General features: G+C 46.0%; 1 protein-coding gene across 2 annotated transcripts in view; it reads left to right on the top strand.

Moving 5' to 3' along the window:
- Positions 1 to 18,398, top strand: part of LOC140384644 (uncharacterized) — a 91,822-nt gene extending 73,424 nt beyond the window's left edge. For both annotated transcript variants that reach the window (XM_072466532.1, XM_072466533.1), the window contains 3 exons: positions 10,144 to 10,392; positions 12,022 to 12,144; positions 16,316 to 18,398. In XM_072466532.1, the coding sequence (XP_072322633.1) occupies positions 10,170 to 10,392; positions 12,022 to 12,144; positions 16,316 to 17,715 (1,746 nt within the window). In that variant the 5' untranslated portion in view covers positions 10,144 to 10,169 and the 3' untranslated portion in view covers positions 17,716 to 18,398. The remainder of the gene's footprint in view (positions 1 to 10,143; positions 10,393 to 12,021; positions 12,145 to 16,315) is intronic.
- Positions 18,399 to 19,568: the final 1,170 nt, after the last annotated feature.

Below are 19,568 nucleotides of genomic sequence, written 5' to 3'. Positions count from 1 at the left end.
CCCTTCGGCCCTCCAAGCCCGTGCCGACCATGCTGCCCGACTAAACTAAAATCTTCTACACTTCCTCGGTCCGTATCCCTCTATTCCCATCCTATTCATGCATTTGTCCAGATGCCCCTTAAATGTCACTATCGTCCCTGCTTCCACCAGCTCCTCCGGCAGCGAGTTCCAGGCACCCACTACCCTCTGTGTAAAAAAAACTTGCCTCGTACTTCTCCTCCAAACCTTGCCCCTCGCACCTTAAACCTATGCCCCCTAGTAATTGACCCCTCTACCCTGGGGGAAAGCCTCTGACTATCCACTCTGTCTATGCCCCTCACAATTGTGAAGACCTCTATCAGGTCACCCCTCAACCTCCGTCGTTCCAGTGAGAACAAACCGAGTTTATTCAACCGCTCCTCATAGCTAATGCCCTCCATACCAGGCAACATCCTGGTAAATCTCTTCTGCACCCTCTCTAAAGCCTCCACATCCTTCTGGTAGTGTGGCAACCAGAATTGAACACTATACTCCAAGTGTGGCCTAACTAAGGTTCTATACAGCTGCAACATGACTTGCCAATTCTTATACTCAATGCCCCGGCCAATGAAGGCAAGCATGCCGTATGCCTTCTTGACTACCTTCCCCACCTGTGTTGCCCCTTTCAGTGACCTGTGGACCTGTACACCTGGATCTCTCTGACTTTCAATACTCTTGAGGGTTCTACCATTCACTGTATATTCCCTACCTGCATTAGACCTTCCAAAATGCATTACCTCACATTTGTCCGGATTAAACTCCATCTGCCATCTCTCCGCCCAAGTCTCCAAACGATCACATTAACAGAATCTGGTTTATATTAGTTGCTGCATGTTGGAGCTTGCTTTGTGCAAATTGGCAGCTGTTTGCAACAGTCACTACACTTCAAAAACACTTTGTTGGCTGTAAACCGCTTTTGAGACATGCAGTGGTCGAGAAAGATGCTGTGTTACGATCAGGTGAGGAGGGATGAATTGGCTCCCAATTATTTGACTTCTATTTTGGCCACAACAAAGGTTTAAGTATCTTTTTACGAGGATATAAATTATTCCAAATCGGAATGTATTTAACTATTTAAACTGTGAGCAATAAGGAGTCAATCAAGCAAGGTTCTGAGTCAAAGAAAGAGTAAATTTATCAACCGCTAAACTGGTGGAAAAATAATAGAAACACAGCACCAAGCTTTTGACTCTCATGCCGTCCTTTGGGTCCGCACATATGTCCTCACACACAGAAATCAGAAATAAGGGGAGGTAAAGTCCAATAACAAAGGTAAAAGAATAGATGATTCAGTGTCCTTTTACTGTGCTTGAAGCATATATTTTAAACGTTGCAGCCGAATTAAGTTAGCTAGTTTCTTGGATGCAGTCAGATGTAATGGGGGCCGGTTTTGCTCAGCTGGCTGGGCAGCTGGTTCATGATGCAGAATGAGGACAATAGCGCGGGTTCAATTCCCGCACCAGCTGAGATTATTCATGAAGGTCCATGTTTTCAACCTTGCCCTTTGCCTGAGGTGTTGTGATCCTCAGATTAAATCACCACCAGCCAGCTTTCCCCTTCAAAAGGGAAAGCAGCCTATGGTCATCTGGCACTACGGCGACTTTACTAGAGAATGTTGCAATTATTATGAGATCTCGGTTGGCTTATTAAACCGGGCCACATGCTTATTCCCAAAGGGAAAAGGTGCGAGAAGCCCTCAGTTTGTTTCCACTGATGTAGGCTTTGGAAACTGCCAACTTGCAATCACTCCGATGTCTAGGCAGTCTTACCTTGAAATAGATTGTGTATTTCCAAAAGGTTTGAGTGCATCTGTCTGTGACAGCTATTGTTTCAATATCCAGTACTTTGCATTTTTAATGTCTCTTTCTGAGACAGTTACAAGTTTCAGTGTGTGTCTGGATTGTAGGAAATGGCTCTCTCTTCACACTCCCCTGAAGGTGATTTGTTGGTTACTCACCTTCACTTTGAAATGTAGCCTTGCATTTTTAAGCAATTTGCTCTGTCTCTGTTCAAATTTAACAGTTACCAGTCAGTTGAAAGTTGACAAATCATTTATTTTTTAAAATAAATTTGGAGTACCAAATTATTTTTTTCCCAATTCATAGAATTTACAGTGCAGAAGGAGACCATTCGGCCCATCGAATCTGCACCGGCCCTTGGAAAGAGCACCCTACCTAAGCCCACACCTCCACCCTATCCCCATAACCCAGTAACCCCACCCGACCTTTTCGTTTGGACACTGAGGGCAATTTAGCATGGCCAATCCTCCTACCCTGCACATCTTTGGGTTTTGGGGGTGAGACCCACCCAGACACGGGGAGAATGTGCAAACTCCCCACAGCCAGTGACCCGGAGCTGGGATCCATCCCGGGCCCTTGGCGCCGGAGAAATCGCATTTTTAAAAATAGCCTCGCAATAACTGTATAAATTCAAGCCTTTCTTTCTTCAAAGGAAATTAGCGAATGACAGCCTGACAGCTTCAATGTCACGTTTACTTACCTGAAATAAATATTTTATTTCCAGATTTTTAAAAAATAATTAAAGTTGTCGAACAGCAGTGGTGGGATTTGAATTCATGTTTTCTGCATTACTGGGCCAGTAACATAACCGCCACAATACTCTATCCAGACTAAAGATATTGCCTCCAGAGCAATGAGATAATGTCTGCAGATTAACATTTCCAGTTTGAACTACAGCACTGCCTGTGTCCGGAAGTCTCCCTAACCACCATTCTGATCTAATAAATTGCATAAATGAATTTTCCAATGTTTGATCTATAAAGTAGTGATCTTGAGTTTTGAGGTTTCTTGAAACTCAAACCCAGTTTATTGCCTCTCTTAACAGGCTGTGTCAGTCTTCAACCAGCCTGCCTCAGGAAACAGCTTCAAAGAAATGGCTGCTTCCTTCTTGCAGGATTGGCAACAATAATTTGGTCGACAGTGATTTTATTCCATAACATGGTGGACGCTCAGGTAAAGATTGCATCTGTCGATGTAAGCTCACCAGCCGATTCTATGCACATAGCGCCACCAGGCATGTTGAGGGATGGGGGGGGGGGAGTGGGTGGTGAAGTGATGAAGAATTTTTTAATATTACAATTGGCAACCAAAGCTTTAATCACCTCATGTAATTAAGGCATGAAGTGACAGCAACATTTTATCTGCTAATGGCATCTTAAGTAAAGCAAACTCCCACGACATGTTCTGTGCTATCTCAAACAGCTCCTTTCCAGTTTAATAGCAGTGAAGGACCATACTGATAACAGAGCATAATAATAGCATAAAGTGAAACCTGTTGGAACATCTTTTTCGCAATGGTTTGTTCAGCAATTTCCTTTCATCGTCAACAACAACTTGCATTTATATAGCACCTTTATTGTAATAAAACATCCTATGGTGCTTCAAAGGAACAGTGTCAAACACTGAGCTAAATAAGGAGATATTTGGACAACCGAACAAAGATTTAGTTAAAGAGGTAATTTGTAAGGAGCATTTTAAAGGAGGAGAGAGGGGCAAATTTTAGGTAGGGAATTCCAGAGCTTTGGTCAATGCACACATGGGTGAGGGATGAATAGGTCTCGATGTGAGTGGGCATGTGGGAAGTAGTGTTTTGGATGAGCTCATGTTTATGGAAGATGGGGAGCTGCAGAAGAGCATGTGATTATTTAAGTCTCGAAATAACAATTGGCATGCATGAATATTTCAGCAGCAGAGGAATTAAGAGAGGGGCAGACATGGCTACAGTCACAAAGGTGAAAAGTAGGCAGTCTTGGTGATAGAGAGGATATAATAATAATAATCTTTATTGTCACAAGTAGGCTTACATTAACACTGCAATGAAGTTACTGTGAAAAGCCCCTAGTCGCCACATTCCGGCGCCTGTTCGGGTACACAGAGGGAGAATTCAGATGTCCAATTTACCTAACAGCACATCTTTCGGGACTTGTGGGAGCAAAGCGGAGCAACTGGAGGAATCACGCAGACACGGGGAGAACGTGCAGACTCCGCACAGGCAGTGACCCAAGCCAGGAATCGAACCTGGGACCCTGGAGCTCTGAAGCAACAGTACTAACCACTGTGCTACCGTGCTGCCCATCAAGTCAGAAACTCAGCTCAGAGTCAAGTAGAATGTCAAGATTACAAATGGTCTAGTGCAGCCTTGGATGCTGGTCGGAGGGATCATTGGAATTACCGTTTTGAATTTGTGGCAGGGACTGAAGATAGTGGCTTCAGTCTTCTTCCTGATTGTTAATCGGAAGACATTTTATAGAATTTACAGTGCAGAAGGAGACCATTCGCCCCATCGAGTCTGCACTGGCTCTTAGATAGAGTACCCTATGTAAGCCCATGCCTCCGCCCTATCCCCATAACCTGGTAACCCCAGCTAACCTTTTTGGACACTTAAGGGCAATTTAGCATGGCCAATCCACCTAACCTGCGTATCTTTGGACTGTGGGAGGAAACCGGAGCACCCGGAGGAAACCCACGCAGACACTGGGAGAACGTGCAGACTCCGCACGATCACCCAGGCCGGGAATCGAAACTGGGACCCTGGAGCTGTGAAGCAACTGTGCTAACAACTGTGCTACCGTGCTGCCCACCATTTCTGCTGGTCATTCCTGGATGTCGGCTGAGCAGTGACAAATCACTCCGTGCTCTGCACGGAATTTTGCATCGTCTTGCTTTGGAAAAATATTCCCCATCCAGATGGAGGGAAATAAATAATTGTTTTGCTGTGTGGACAAATGCTTAGGTGAGAAACGGTGAGATCATTTGATGTAGCCCAGAAACAGGAAGCTGACTTTTAGTGAAGATTGTGATGGAAATTGGTACTTTCCTGCTGGGGGCACTCTTGAGTCACACACTGTTGAAGTGTTTAAGGTAACTGCAGTGCTGAATCAATGTTGCTTGCATTCGTGCGGTTGCTGTGCCTTTTCATTGAATACCAAAGTCAAAGCTATAACTTTATGCTCAAAACAGAATCAGACTGCAGACAGATCTGATCAGGAACTCGATTACAGCTTCAAACACTGTTCTTGTTTCCTAGCCCCCTCGTACATGCTGCATACTATTTCCCTGCTAGATTAGGCAGGTTCCGGCATATTCTGTCCTTTTTAAACAGCAGCTGGAAGGCGTGCCAAAAGGCTTGGGGTGACTCACCTGTTGACTAAATTTTATTTACTTTATTTCTTTATAAGGAAGCATTGGGCCTCGTGTCCTGGCTCAGCAACACTGCCAAGATTGGTAAAACGTATGTGAGATTATGGGTGTGCACTGTGGCACAATCCATTGCACAACGGGGGGGGGGTCCGCTCTTTATATGTTCTTTCAACATACAAAAATTTATATTTGTGCAAATGTGCTCCGAAAAAGCCAATTCAGGCCAGTTTAATTGGTTCTTAAGAGCGTTGAGTCATCTTTCGCCAAGTATGTGTCTTACAAAAACGTAGCCCGAATGTTATATGAAGCAGCCGATTGTATTATTGCATAAAAGACCCAGAATGGAGAGCACAATTTCATTTTTTAAAAAAAATAATTTTTATTCAGATTTTCACAGAATATCAATAACAAAATGAAAAAGGAACCCAACGGGGTTAAATACAAAACACAGTCAAAAAACAACCCTCCATACCCCCCTCCCCCCTGTACACAAATAATAAATTAACACCCCAACTTAACACAAAGCCAACATAGCAAAAGAGCACAATTTCAAGATCATTTTAACTTCGAAAACTTCTAGATACTGGGCGAATTGAGTTAGTGTGGCTCCTGACCCATCCTCGGCGAAAGCACTCCACTCTCAGCATTTTGACACAAAATTAAAAATAGTCAAAATTTCTAGATATCAGTAAGGGTACTTGTTATATATTGTAACCAATGCCCTCTGTGTAGTGTGTCACATGATTACGTAGTGACATCATCAGAGGGACTTGGGCAATTTTCCATCACTTCCATCTGAGGCTGTGAGCAAGCAATGCCTCTGCAATAAACTCTGACAACTGGTTAAGTAACCTTCGGTGTGGCAACCTGGCTATTCTTTGCCTCTACTGTGAAGTAAAAGCAAACCCCCATAAAACACTTGTCTTACATAAAGACAAATCTGGCGACGAGGATGTTTTTTTCCCAGTGAAATAGTCAGAAGAAACAACTCAGACTTGGACCTCCAGTCAAGGATCAAATTTCCATAAATGTGCGGTAAAACTGGTCATCGGGAACATGGTTTTAGCATTGCTAAGAGTGTATATTAATTTCAAAAGTGAGAGGATGCACTCAGGACCATTCCTTAAATTTGTTCTACACAACAGCGACCCGGGAACACTCGGAGGGTCGGAGACGAAAAAGAAGGACGTTTTCAGCAAGAGCATCGACTGTTGTGCCAGTCGATTTGTACAATCAGTGTGCTCAGAAAAAAACCCTCCTAGAAAAGGAGAAGCCAGGAAATAATCTTTATAATGATCTTTATTGTCACAAGTAGGCTTACATTAACACTGCAATGAAGTTACTGTGAAAAGTCCCTAGTCGCCACATTCCGGCGCCTGTTCGGGTACACAGAGGGAGAATTCAGAATGTCCAATTCACCTAACAAGCATATCTTTCGGGACTTGTGGGAGGAAACTGGAATACCCGGAGGAAACCCATGCAGACATGAGGAGAACGTGCAGACTCCGCACAGACAACGACCCAAGCCAGGAATCAAACCCGGGTCCCTAGCGCTGTGAAGCAACAGTGCGAACCACTATGCTACTGTGCAGCCCTCAGGGGGTATGCCGTAAACAAAAAAGTTACTTATCAAGCTGGGGCTTTTTTCCAGCTGCGGTCGCATACAGCGTCAGATCCTCTAACCCGGGGAGAGAGACCCCCTTTTAAGAACAGCAACTCCTCAAAAAGGAAAAACACAGCAATAGTAACCAAGATTAAGAAGAATAACAGCTGATATCTTCTGATTTTGATCAGATTGATGTTTGCAAAAAAACAATTTTTTTTGCCCTAAGTCACAGTCCAAGCAAGAAAATAAATTTTAAAGAAACAACAAAAGAAATAATACAAATTAAATTGGATAAGAAAGAAATTAGAGGGGAGGAGGAAATATTAAAGAAAGTATTACAACTTAAGAACTGGTAACTGTGATCCCAATAAAGGTGGTACTATGGAATCATTTGATGAGAATGCAGAATCATGGAGTTCCCATGAAGAGAGATTCCATTACTACCCTGTTTCAAACAAGATACTGAATGAAATTAAAGGAGTAACTTTCTTGAGTGTAATAGAATGGAAAACTTTCATTCTATTACAAAGTTTTGTCCATCCTGCAAAGACTGGTTCCTATTTGGATTTGTTTATTGTCACGTGTACCGAGGTGCAGTGAAATGTATTTTTCTGTGAGCAGCTCAAACAGATCATTTAGTACATGAAAGAAAAGAAAATAATAAGAAAATACATAATAGGACAACACAAGGTCCACAATGTAAATACATTGACACCAGCTTCGGGTGAAGCATACAGGAGTGTCGTATTAATCAGATCAGTCCATAAGAAGGTCGTTTAGGAGGCTGGTAACAGCGGGAAGCTGTTTTTGAGTCTGTTCGTGCATGTTCTCAGACTTTTGTATCTCCTGCCAGATGGAAGAAGTTGGAAGAGCGAGTAAGCCAGGTGGGAGGTGTCTTTGATTATGCTGCCCGCTTTCCCCAGGCAGCGGGAGGTGTAGATAGAGTCAATGGATGGTAAGCAGGTTTGTGTGATGAACAGGGCTGTGTTCACGACTCTGGAGATCCTTGCAGTCTTGGGCCGAGCAGTTTGACTGCGTGTTTCCCGGCGCTCGCAGCACTGAGGAACACCTGGCTATACAACGTCACTCAACGTGGTATAAGGGGCCTCAGTGGGGAACATGTGGCCGAGGCCGCACATTGCCCCCTTTTGCACACTGAGGAGCTCTGCTCACATGAGCTGCCTAATGTAACGAGAGATTGGGACGCCATTTTTAAATGGTGTCCTGATCTCCAAGGCCCCCGAAGCAACCCCTCCCAGCCCAAACGACTATGGGATGGTCCCCAGCTCCCCCCCCACACCCAGGCAGGGCACACCCCAGCCTGATCACGCACTTGGAAAATGCCAGCTTGGCACCTTGACAGTATCAGTCTGGCACCCAGGTGACACTGCCAGGGTGCCCTGGTGACACCAGCAGTGCCAGGGTACCACCTTTCCCAAAAGGCGTGCAGCCGGGGGGGGCCACCAATCACCTGGCAGACCTCCCACGTGTGCCGTTCCATCCTGGTCCCCATTTGTGGGGACCAGAACCAAATGGTGCTCGCCCGAGGTCTTCGAGGCAAAGGGGATGAATCCCAAAGCCTCCGGTACCTCGGGAATCTTCGGGAAGTGAGTGTCTCGCTTTAATATGCAGATTTGCCAAAAAATAATCCCGCCCCCCAAAAGGTGAGATTTACATCGCAATGTCTCAAGATCGCTTTAGATTTTCTGAGGTGTTGCGAGCCGGGTAGGTTCCGGTTTTTATTGGCCACGCTGTGCCACGGCGAGCTGCTTTTCGGGCGCAGCGTGGCCATTGGATCGGGGCCTAACTTTCAATTCCTAATTTATTAATTTGAATTTAAATTCCACCAGCTGCCGTGTCTCCAAAGCATTAGCCTGGGCCTCCGGATTACCGGTCCAGTGACATTCTCTCCTCGAATGGTTTCAGTTTTGTTTGTTTCTTCTTTATCTTCCTTTATTTTCGTGAACATGGTTAGTCCAGACGCTCCATGGAAGGTTTACTTTTGTGCGATAACACACTTCCATTTTCCAGACTTAATTGCACTCATTTTTATACATTAGCAGTTTCCTCTGCAAGGTAACAACACAAGTTCTATTAGAATCCAGAGTTCTAGTAGAGTCAAGGGTCCAAGAGGACAGATAGAAGGTTGTTTCACTGTCAGGAGGTGAGGTTGACTCTGATACAGTATCAAACTGGGTTTTAAAAATCTCAAGGGGATTGAAAGGACCTCCTTGGCACTTTTTTAAAACTTACCCAAAATTAATACAAAGCTTTTACTGTTAGAAGGAGCACTATTGCCCATGCTGGGTTAGATTAAAGCATAAAGGGCGATACGGCGGTGCAGTGATTAGCACGGCTGCCTACGGCGCTGAGGACTCAGCCTCGACTCCGGCCCCGGGTCACTGTCTGTGTGGAGTTTCCACATTCTCCCCGTGTCTGCATGGGTTTCGCCCCCACAACCCAAAGATGTGCAGGGTAGGTGGATTGGCCACGCTAAATTGCCCCTTAATTGCAAAAAATAATTGGGTACTCTAAATTTGAAAAAAATTAAAGCATAAACCTCTCCTCCTCCGTACTTCGACACGGTGGCAGAGTGGTTAGCACTTACTGCCTCACAGCGCCAGGGACCTAGGTTCGATTCCGACCTCGGGTGCCTGACTGTGTGGAGTCTGCACATTCTTCCCGTGTCTGCATGGGTTTCCTCCGGGTGCTCCGGTTTCCTCCCCACAGTGCAAAGATGTGCACGTTAGGTGGATTGGCCATGCTAAAATTTCCCAGGGTGAGGTTACGGGCATAGGGCGGGGGATTGGGCCTCAGTGGAGTGCAGACTCGATGGACCGAGTGGCCTCCAGACAGTGGAGATTCAGAGGGGTGCAGACTGATGGGCCGAGTGGTCTCCTTCAGCACTGTAGGGATTTTATGATTCTGTGATATTAAAAGAAGATGGGATATTTTCTAGAAAAATAGGTTTAAAGCAAATGTGGCGACATGGCACAAAGGAGCCCCATAGAGGTGTGCAGCCATGTGATCAAGGGCACAGATCTTTCCTTGGCAGCCATTAGTGTCGTTCCTTATCGTTTGACAGCAGGTGTGATTTTCTGGGCGAAATTTGTTCTTTGTCTACTGCCAGAGATGAGGGTAAGTTGGTGCTGTGAGGCACTTTGTTTGCAAGCAGCCAAACTGGGAACTAGAAAACATTCCTCACTGGGACTAACAGTAATCAAATATTTATCAGTGCTGCGATTTGAACTTGGCTCCACAGCCTGAGCTGCGCATACAGATTGTCAGGCTCCCTGATGGCAAACTTCTTTTGCTTTTAAATCTGTAACCGTATTTTTTATGTTTATTCTTTTCTTTCAGATCTGGCAAAGAGCAAACAGAATTCGATGAGTCCACCGATGACTCCTTTAAGCTGCAGTTCAGGCCAAGCCAGCAATTTGTCTGGATTGCCCCCAAAAATGTGGACTCTGATTCTTTACATATCCATTTCCTCTTTGACTGCGAGCTCAATGTATAATTTACAAAATCATGGAATCAAAGTGCTGAAGTCGCTTCATGTCAGTGGTGCAGAAGAATGTAACCAAACTTGTGACAACGTGGCAGATCGAGGTAAAGTGTGCACAAATATGGGAGCAAGAGAATATTGTCAGAGGATGTTTTATCCACTGTAGCCATTCTGCTAACCTGCGAATGACCTTTAGTATTTTGCATTCCTCCTTAGTATTTGCTGAGCCTCCTACATAAATTTTGGTATTGATCGTTCAACTCTAAATAGGATTACAAATTGAACCCTAGCATACCCCACCAATCCGAGCAGCAGGCATTAACCCAAACTCTTTCCTGCCGATTAAAATGTACCATCACATTTTGTCTCTTGTACTGCTGAGGCTGTAACAAACCTCCTGTGAACACCTAAAACTACATATATACCACATCATAATGAAGCAGCTCCCTGTTTTATAATCGCAAAGACGTACCTGTGTCGAATTCTTATACAGAAAACGCAGCTTTATTATAATCTATTTTTATGATGACATTCACACGATATTTTCCATTCACCTCCCTTTAAAGTTCAAATCCTCTTTTCCTAAATTGTACTTCAGTTGAGTATCAGAATATACACTTTGACGAAAAAGAATGCATGAACAGAAATTAATGTTATTGTATTTTCTGGGTGAGAGAGAGACACTGAGCAAAGGAGTTTTCCTTTGAACAAGTTGGCAATTGGAGGTAGGGGGTATGAATGAGACAGTGAAAGGGAAAGCAATGTGATGAATGGGAACTGGGCGTGGTAAAGTTGTTGAGGATAGGGTTTTGTCCTGGGCGGCAGGGATGGATTCCCTCACGGTGAGGGAATTGGTATTTTCTAAAGCATTTCTACGGTGAGGGAATTGGTATTTTCTAAAGCATTCCTACGGCACTGACTTGGAGGAACCTGCTTTATTTAAGATTGCTTTGGCTGGGTATGTTTTTAATTAATTAATCAATCTCACTTGATCCCAATCACCACCTCGATTGGACATCTCCTCCCATGATAGATTAAAGGTTGGCGCTCAGGTCCGGTTATGGTGGAGAATCTGATTGCAGGGGAGGGGATCAGGCAAGGCATTCTGGCCATTGAAGGGGCAGCAGGGGTTGCTCGGCCCTTTACATAACACCAGTCAAGGGCCCTTCTTGCCGCTAAACAATTGATCTCCGGTGAATGCCTTGCAGGTTTGTAGAACGGACCTGTGTGGTCCAATCACATCAAATGTTCGCCTTGCCAGTGACACTCACATCCCATGAAAGGGAAAAAAAACACAACTGTTCTTGTTGTGCTGATACACAGCCCTTCTGGCACCTACTTGTCTCAACATGATGCACCCCCATGGACTAAGCTGGTGATGCAACATGCACCCCCACGAGGGAAATCAATTGTTAACCATCCAAATTTCAAATCCTTCATCTGAGGATGCGTTCACTGACTTTGACCACCCACATGAGACCAACAGACTTCTTGTAGCCTAGCGGCCAGCTCCTTGGGACTAGACTCCAGGAACTGTCCTCAGTGGCCACCTGCTCCTAATCCTTTCTGAGGGTGGTATCAGACGATCCTGGCCCCTATGGGGCATATTTCCTTCTGTCCACATCCAATGCCATAAACCCATTTTTAGCCCATGATTTATTGTGAATACAATATTTGTGTGCGAATTTGTTAAAAACAATGCAGCTGATGCATACATTTTACTTCTGTTGCAGATGGCTTGCAGTGTAACTGGGTGGTAATTGAAGAAAAACGAAACCTCTGTTTTTATTTACACTGTCTTGATGTTCAGATCTGTGAAGGAGTATCTGTGGAAGATGTTAAAGCTTTGCAAATAGGTACGAACAGAATCAATTTACTTTTTAAGGGATCACTGCATAAACTTAGCACTTGTTAATAACAATTGACAAATCCCTGATAACGGTGTAAAATGTTTCAGATTTTTAAGTCCGGAAACCTTTTGATAAGTTTATTGCTTTTTCCTTTGACTGCAGATTACGTGGACGAAGCACCCTCCAGAGTAATTTGCATTTTTTAATCCTTTTTGTAAAATTAAGTGGGCGGGGCTCTCCATTGGCTGACACTGAAATCGGAAAACGCGATTGGGCAGAGAGTATGTTCCGACGGAAAAATCGTGGCGAGTGGGGGGGGGGGGGGCGGGCAGCACGGTGGCGCAGTGGTTAGCATTGCTCCCCCACAACCCAAAGATGTGCAGGGTAGGTGGGTTGGCCATGCTAAATTGCCCCTTAAATGGAAAAAATGAATTGAGTACTCTAAATTTATTTTTTAAATCGTGGCAGGCGCCGATTTGATGCCACATCACAATTCTCCATCACCTTGACAGCAGCATCAATGCGGTCCGGAACACACATACAGTAAGCACCCTTTGCATTTCATTCGCGGACCTGACCCGGTATTCTCCGGGGCCTCCGCGATTCTCCGTCTCTGATGGGTCGAGTTCATAACAACGAGGTTCACTTCTGCTTTTAAAAATCGTGAAACCGGAGTGGTGGCTGCTGAGGGAGGGCGAGGGGGTGCCCAACATCGGCATCGTTTGCTGACAGTTGTGCCGCTGGCCGGGGGGGCCTTCTGCCAGGGCAGCACGAGTGAGTAGACACCATCACCCTTCCTCCACTCCCTCCCCTTTCAACCCCCCCCCACCCCAACCCTCCCTTCACACACACACCCCGCCCTCCCCCCACAACTGTGAACCACGCATGTGGCAGACACTGCCGGTACACGCGAGGCCTAATGCGGGCCTTCCTTCCCACCTCTTCCTCGGCCTGTTGGGCGGGCGGCTCTCCATCCTCACCGGTGGCTCCTGCTCCTCTGGGGCAAGCTCTGCTGCTGCAGGGTCCTCCCTGAGCAGTAACTGCTCGTATAGCCTCCGTTCGTCACCCCGGGCTGCGGTGGCTAGGATGATGGCTGGTTGAATTCCGGTCCATTGTCTGCAGAGGGTGAAAGGCAAACGTGTTAGCATGGTGGGTGCCCCCATGCCCAACCAGGTCCAACGGGCTACATGGTGGCCCCGGTTTGCACTGCAACCCCTGCCCCACATGTCCCTCTCTCCCCTCCGCCACCTCTCCCAACCCCATACCTACCCCCGGCTGTTCCCCCGGCACTCTGCCCTCCATAAGGCCATGGGTGCAAACATACAGCCGGTGTCACTCAGTGGGGTGTGCAGAAAGATGGCTGCCTTGCAGGCTGCGGCAATAGCGGTCCATTGCTCATCCCCTGGCACGCCATGGCTCGTCCCCTTGGCACCACCCCTCCTCCTCTTCCCCCAGGCCGGCAGCAGGACTGGCAGCCCACGGTTGCGCATCTGGGAACATGTCCTACCACTTCTCTATCTCAGCAGCCCCACCACTTATTTCCGATTTGTAAAATCACAAGTGAAGCTCACCGTTAGTAATTCCTCCTGCCTGAGGCGGAACATCGCAGAAGCCCTGGAGAATACCGGGTCGGGCCCATTAATGATATGCCAACGGCGTTTACTGTACGTGCAGAGTAGAACGCATTGACGTCGCTATTGAGGCACTGGAGCGCGGCATTCCGTCAGGCGCCCAGCGCCAGCCACGATTTTTGGCTCACGCGCGCTTCTCCACCCAATCGCATTTCGGCATCGACCTACGGAGAATCCTGCCCCATAAGACTCTGCCAAAACAAAGCAACAAGAGATAATCCAAGTAGGGCAGTCCTGTGCGGAAATGGTGAGCTTCCAATTGTTCTTTTCAATGGTGCACAGTATTGAAAATAAGACAGTTTAACGTCCCCCGGGACCCACTTTTACCAAGCGGCAAACCTTCGGGATCCACACCGGCCGACTTTCGCAACCCACGCTGGTCGACCTTCGCCATGTTTGCTTAGCTTTAATGCGACAGGGGAGCCTGCTTGGTCCTCATGATCTCACTTGAATCAGGTGCAAAGGAGGAGAGGGCAATGCGCGCATCAGGTGCAGACCTCAGCCAGTTCCTTTGAAAAAAACAATTGGAGGCTAACCATTTCCGCACAGGACTGACCTATCTGGATTATCTCTTGTTGATTTGTTTTGGCAGAGGCTTATGGGACCGATGCCGGAATCGCGAAATGCGATCGGGTGGAGAAGCGCGCGTGAGCCAAAAATCGTGGCTGGCGCTGGGCGCCTGACGGAATGCCATGCTCTAGTGCCTCAATAGTGAAGTCAATGTGTTCTTCATCTTTACGGAAATGAAAAATCCAACCTTGCACATGTAGGTCCTCATGAAAGACAAAACCGTACGTCAAGAAATCATCTTTATACTGCTTTGTTCCCAAGTTAAGTTTCTTCTTTGTAGGCTGTTAACCAGAGGCCCTGGAAATGTGAGCAGAGCGAACACGAGCACTGCTCTGTCCTGCCCTGGACTCTCCTGAGCAGCTCTCTCCAGCAGATTCTCTTGTGAGATCCTGTCCAATAGCTGAACTGACTATTTGACTCTCTGGCCGGCTGTTACTTTTAAGAAAACCATTCATCTTCACAGTTCACTTGGCTTGCTTGCCAGCAGCTGGGAAATGGAGGCAACACTGATCCCGTGATTTGGCGCCGAAAGCACAACCTGAAGGGCGCTTAACGTCAAGTGTGCGTGCAGGACATGTGACCTGTTCTCTGCCACCGCTTCTTTCTGGAAAACCTCACACAGCCTAATTTATTATCATTTAAAAGGCGGCAGCAGGCGCTATATATTTTTTCAAGAAGAGTTTTATTTTGGACAGGTAGGCACCAGAGATCACAACTTGACCACTAGTAAAGAGCAATATTTCAGCTGGTATCGCAATCTGGCTTTAAAAATCCTTTATTTTGGTCACTGACAGTATGGAGTTTGCACATTCTCCCTGTGTCTGCGTGGGTCTCACCCTCACAACCCAAAGATGTTCAGGGTAGGTGGATTGGCCATGCTAAATTGCCTCTTAATTGGAATTTGTTTTTTAAAAATCCATTATTTTCCCAGAATGCAATTTCATTATAATTGACGTCAAAATGAAAATATGGTAAATTTCTTCAAGATAGCAATTTTAAGTCGTGACACAGAAGTTTAATGTTCGAGAAGATACAACATAAAGTCTGCATTCTCCAAACATTATGCTCTGCTGTGCGAAAATCAAAATAAGCGATACACTTTTCAGGGTTTCAGGATACATTTTACACCAAAGTTCAGTTTATATCACAAGAGTTATATATTGTCAGTTGAGACCGGGACTTATTTTCAAATGCGACCTCAGAGACTAAAATAAAATGTAAAAAGCCATGGACACAACTCCTGAGACTAACCATGTTACAAGCCCCACAGTCAGTGCGGCCCAGGGCTTTACCAATACAGCACCCCACCCAGCAGCCCCCGCCCCCCCCCCCCCAAAAAAAAACCTGGTGCCCAGTAACCCCCAAAAGCAAACCACAAACCAGAGGGTGCTGGGTCTCACCCAGAACAGCGGGCAGAGGGGGTGGCGCCTCAGTCACCAGGGCCTGTCTCAGCAGATGAACTCTCGGGCCCGCACAAGCCTCATTTCCCTAGAAAAAACACGAAGAATCCCGGGGATGGGGGGGGGGGGGGGCGCAATTCATGCTTGGCCACTAGTCCCTTTTTTTCTTCTTTTTTAAAACGAATTTAGAGTACCCAATTATTCTTTTTTGCCCAATTAAGGGGCAATTTAGCATGGCCGATCCACCTACTCTGCACATCTTTATGGTTGTGGGGTGAGACTCACACTTAGCCACCATTCTCAAAGTAAAAGATGGGCGCTCCTCCCGCGATCGGGACAACCGCAAACCCAATCGTTCCGTGACCCTCCTGACACCCACCCACGACCCACCCGAGGGTCGTGACCCTGACTTTGAAAAACCCTGGGTTAGAAGGTTCTTGAACACCCAAGCAGACCTATCGTATATCTTAATGTGAGCATTCTGTGTAGCCATACAGGAATAATGTGTGCCTAGTGTGAATGTGCATAGCATCATTAAACATTTTTAACTGAACGTTTTTCTTGTGTGTTTTCTAGGGCAAAGTTTACCAATCAAGATTTTTATAAATCGTCTACAAAAGAATAGAACAATTAATAAAAGGCCTCCAAGAGATGTGGCAAATGATCTTCCAACAAATAGATCAGTGTCAACAGCTGTCACCAGGACAACCACAACTACATTAACACCAACTGTCACCAAGGCAACCACAACAACAGTAACACCAACTGTCACCAAGGCAACCACAACTACAGTACCACCAACTGTCACCAGTACAGCTACAACTACAGCATCACCAATTATTACTAATAAACCCACAACTACAGCATCACCAACTGTCACCAAGACAACCACAACTACAGTATCATCAATTGTCATCAAGACAAACACAACTACAGCATCACCAACTGTCACCAGTACAGCCACAACTACAGTATCACCAACTGTCACCAGTACAGCCACAACTACAGTATCACCAACTGTCACCAGTACAGCCACAACTACAGCATCACCAACTGTAACCAAGACAACCACAACTACAGTATCACCAACTGCCGCCAGTACAGCCACAACAACAGGAACACTAGCTATCACCAATAAAACCACAGCCACAGATACGAAGTCAGGAGAAGTTACAAGTACATTCACATTTGTTAATGTCACATTGGCAGCTTCAAATGTTTCAAGTTCAGCATCAGTGATAAATACAGTGGTGACAACATCCCCCACCACAAATCATTCATCAATAAATGTCACTGAACCAACTTCAATGATACTCACATCATCAACTGAACATACCACACAACTTCCCACGACTAGTTTAGCGGAAACCGATCTACCACTGCCGGCTGCTGTACCGACTGCGGCAGCTCCAACAACTGTTCATCAAGCCGTAATGGCAAATACATCATCTACAAAACCCAATAGTCATTCAATTCCACCGACAGCTCTTCCTCAAACTACTGCAAATCAAACGCATGCCATGAAAACCGCAGCCCCATCATCGACCCCCAAATTGACCACCAAAACCCTTATGTTGACTGGGGCTCCAACAAGTAGGTCGCCAACACCACTCACCCAGGAATCAACGACGCTGCAGAAACTAAGAGATAGAACCCAAGTGAGTAGTTTGGCTCCTGGAACCATGCCCATGCCCACAGTGGCTGCAGGAACATCACAGCCACCAGAAATCAAATCCAGAACTACACTTCCTTTTAATGATGGGCAGAATTACACCTTTCCTTCGGTGCCTGCTGGATCCCTAATCAAGTACTTAGCTGATACCAGCTCATTAATAGCTGTACTAATATTTGGGCTGCTGTTTTTCTTAGTGAGTGTTCTATTGTTTGCTCAGAAAGCTTTCGAAAGCTATAAAAGGAAAGACTATGTGCAAGTGGACTATTTAATAAATGGAATGTATGCAGATTCAGAAATGTAAGAACAGGGACAGTGAGAAATATAGGAAACAAAACACTTCTCCATTACAGTAATAAGAGTGTTTCTTGCGTCAAAACTAAGCACATTGTTAGAAAGTAAGATGCACATCAGCAGCAACGTACGCCATAAGTCAAACAGTACTGTCTCACATCTGGAACATCTGGGGGGCTTTCAGAAGGATCAGTTGCCTGAACATTCATTATGAATTCCCACGTATTACTGTGATGAAAATAGGTACTGTGATTCTAATTTGGGCTATCCTGAGTTTAACTGTGCTCCTCTTTATTAATATCGATTAAATATTTTGGGGGAATGCCCCCCTTGGTTGAATTGCAACAACAAAAATGCTACTGCTTCAGCCACTGTCTCATTAAAAAAAATGTCCTCGGTGTATTTTTGATTAAAAAGGAATTTTGCAATAAAATAAGTTTTTAATGAGAACAATTCAGTAACCTAAAATAACCTTCCCAGCAATACAGAACAAAAAACAGTGCTATTGAACATGAAGCCAGAATGTACAATTGTAATTTATCACTATGCAGTTTTCTTGCCTTAAACTTTAATTTTTTAAAATTATACATTTCTGAAATCTACATCTCTTTTCTGGGAGGTGCTTGTGTATAATTTTGCGATTCCTGTGTTTTAGTTCATCATACAACTATTAAAATAGCTCCTGTATATTAATTACTGAGATACTGTCGTATCCCTCTGCCGCAAATGCTCTGCTTTTTTGAACTGCAGTATTACCTTAATGGAAGACCAAATCTGATAACTTAATAGTGCAGAGCTCACATAATTTCACTTGTACTACTTTAGCATATGTCATTCGCATAGCGTCTCTTAACAGCAGCTTAGTCTCAACACAGCAAAGCTCAGCAGCTATCAGTTCAAAATTGCCACATGATGGATGTCTCGTGCTCTTCCCCTCAATCGCACTAATTCTCAAGACATGGAATGTGTGCAGAATATGAAGCAGGAGACTATGGGCGAGACGTACCGGACACGTTATGCCTGAAAGGCAGGGTGGCGCAATGTGGGCAGTAGATGCCGGGTGATCCCTCTCCCAGGATCTATCGGCTTGCCACGCCTCACGGGATCTAACGCAATCTCGCGAGACGTCGCATTGTGAATCCTGCCCATTGTGGACAGGATCTCTTTTCAGCAAATCTGCATATTAGAGTGAGGCAGCTAGTCTCACTCTAATATGCATCCCCACAATTTACGCAAGGTTTGGGATCTAACTCCCTTGCTTTGGAGATCTCGGGCAAGCGTCGTTCAGTTCTGGTCTCCACAAACAGGGACCAGACGGAGCGGCATTATTGGGGGTCTCCCAGGGGATTGGAGGCCCCCAGGTGCTTACCCTCAGGACAGGATGGCATCCTGGCACTTAGGTGCCAGCCTGGCACTGCAAGTAGGCAGTGGCTCTGCCAGGGTGCCAGGCTGGCAGTGGCTCTGCCAGGGTGCCAGGCTGGCACTGCCAAAATGCCACGCTGGCATTTTCCCATGACAGGATCAGGCCCGGGGGCATCGCGTCAGATCCCGCGAGGCGTGGCAAGCCTGGTAGATCCTGGAGGAGGTATCACCCGGCATCTACTGGCCACGTTGCGCCATGTTGCAGTTCGGGCATAACACGGCTGGTACATCTCGTCCATAGTCTCCTGCTTCATATGCTGCACACATTCCATGTCTTGAGAATTAGTGCGATTGAGGGGAAGAGCAGGTGTGGAGGACCCTCCTTTCGGTGAGTTGGGGGGGGGGGGGGGGGGTCCGGGGGTTGCATCAGGGGGTTTGAGAGATCAGTATGCCTTTTTTAAATGGATCCCAATCTCATCCTGCACTGAGGAGGTCCGGCAA

This window comes from Scyliorhinus torazame, chromosome 10 (assembly GCF_047496885.1).
Source record: "Scyliorhinus torazame isolate Kashiwa2021f chromosome 10, sScyTor2.1, whole genome shotgun sequence".
Lineage (NCBI taxonomy): Eukaryota > Metazoa > Chordata > Chondrichthyes > Carcharhiniformes > Scyliorhinidae > Scyliorhinus > Scyliorhinus torazame.
This window is presented reverse-complemented; position numbering and strand designations above follow the sequence as displayed.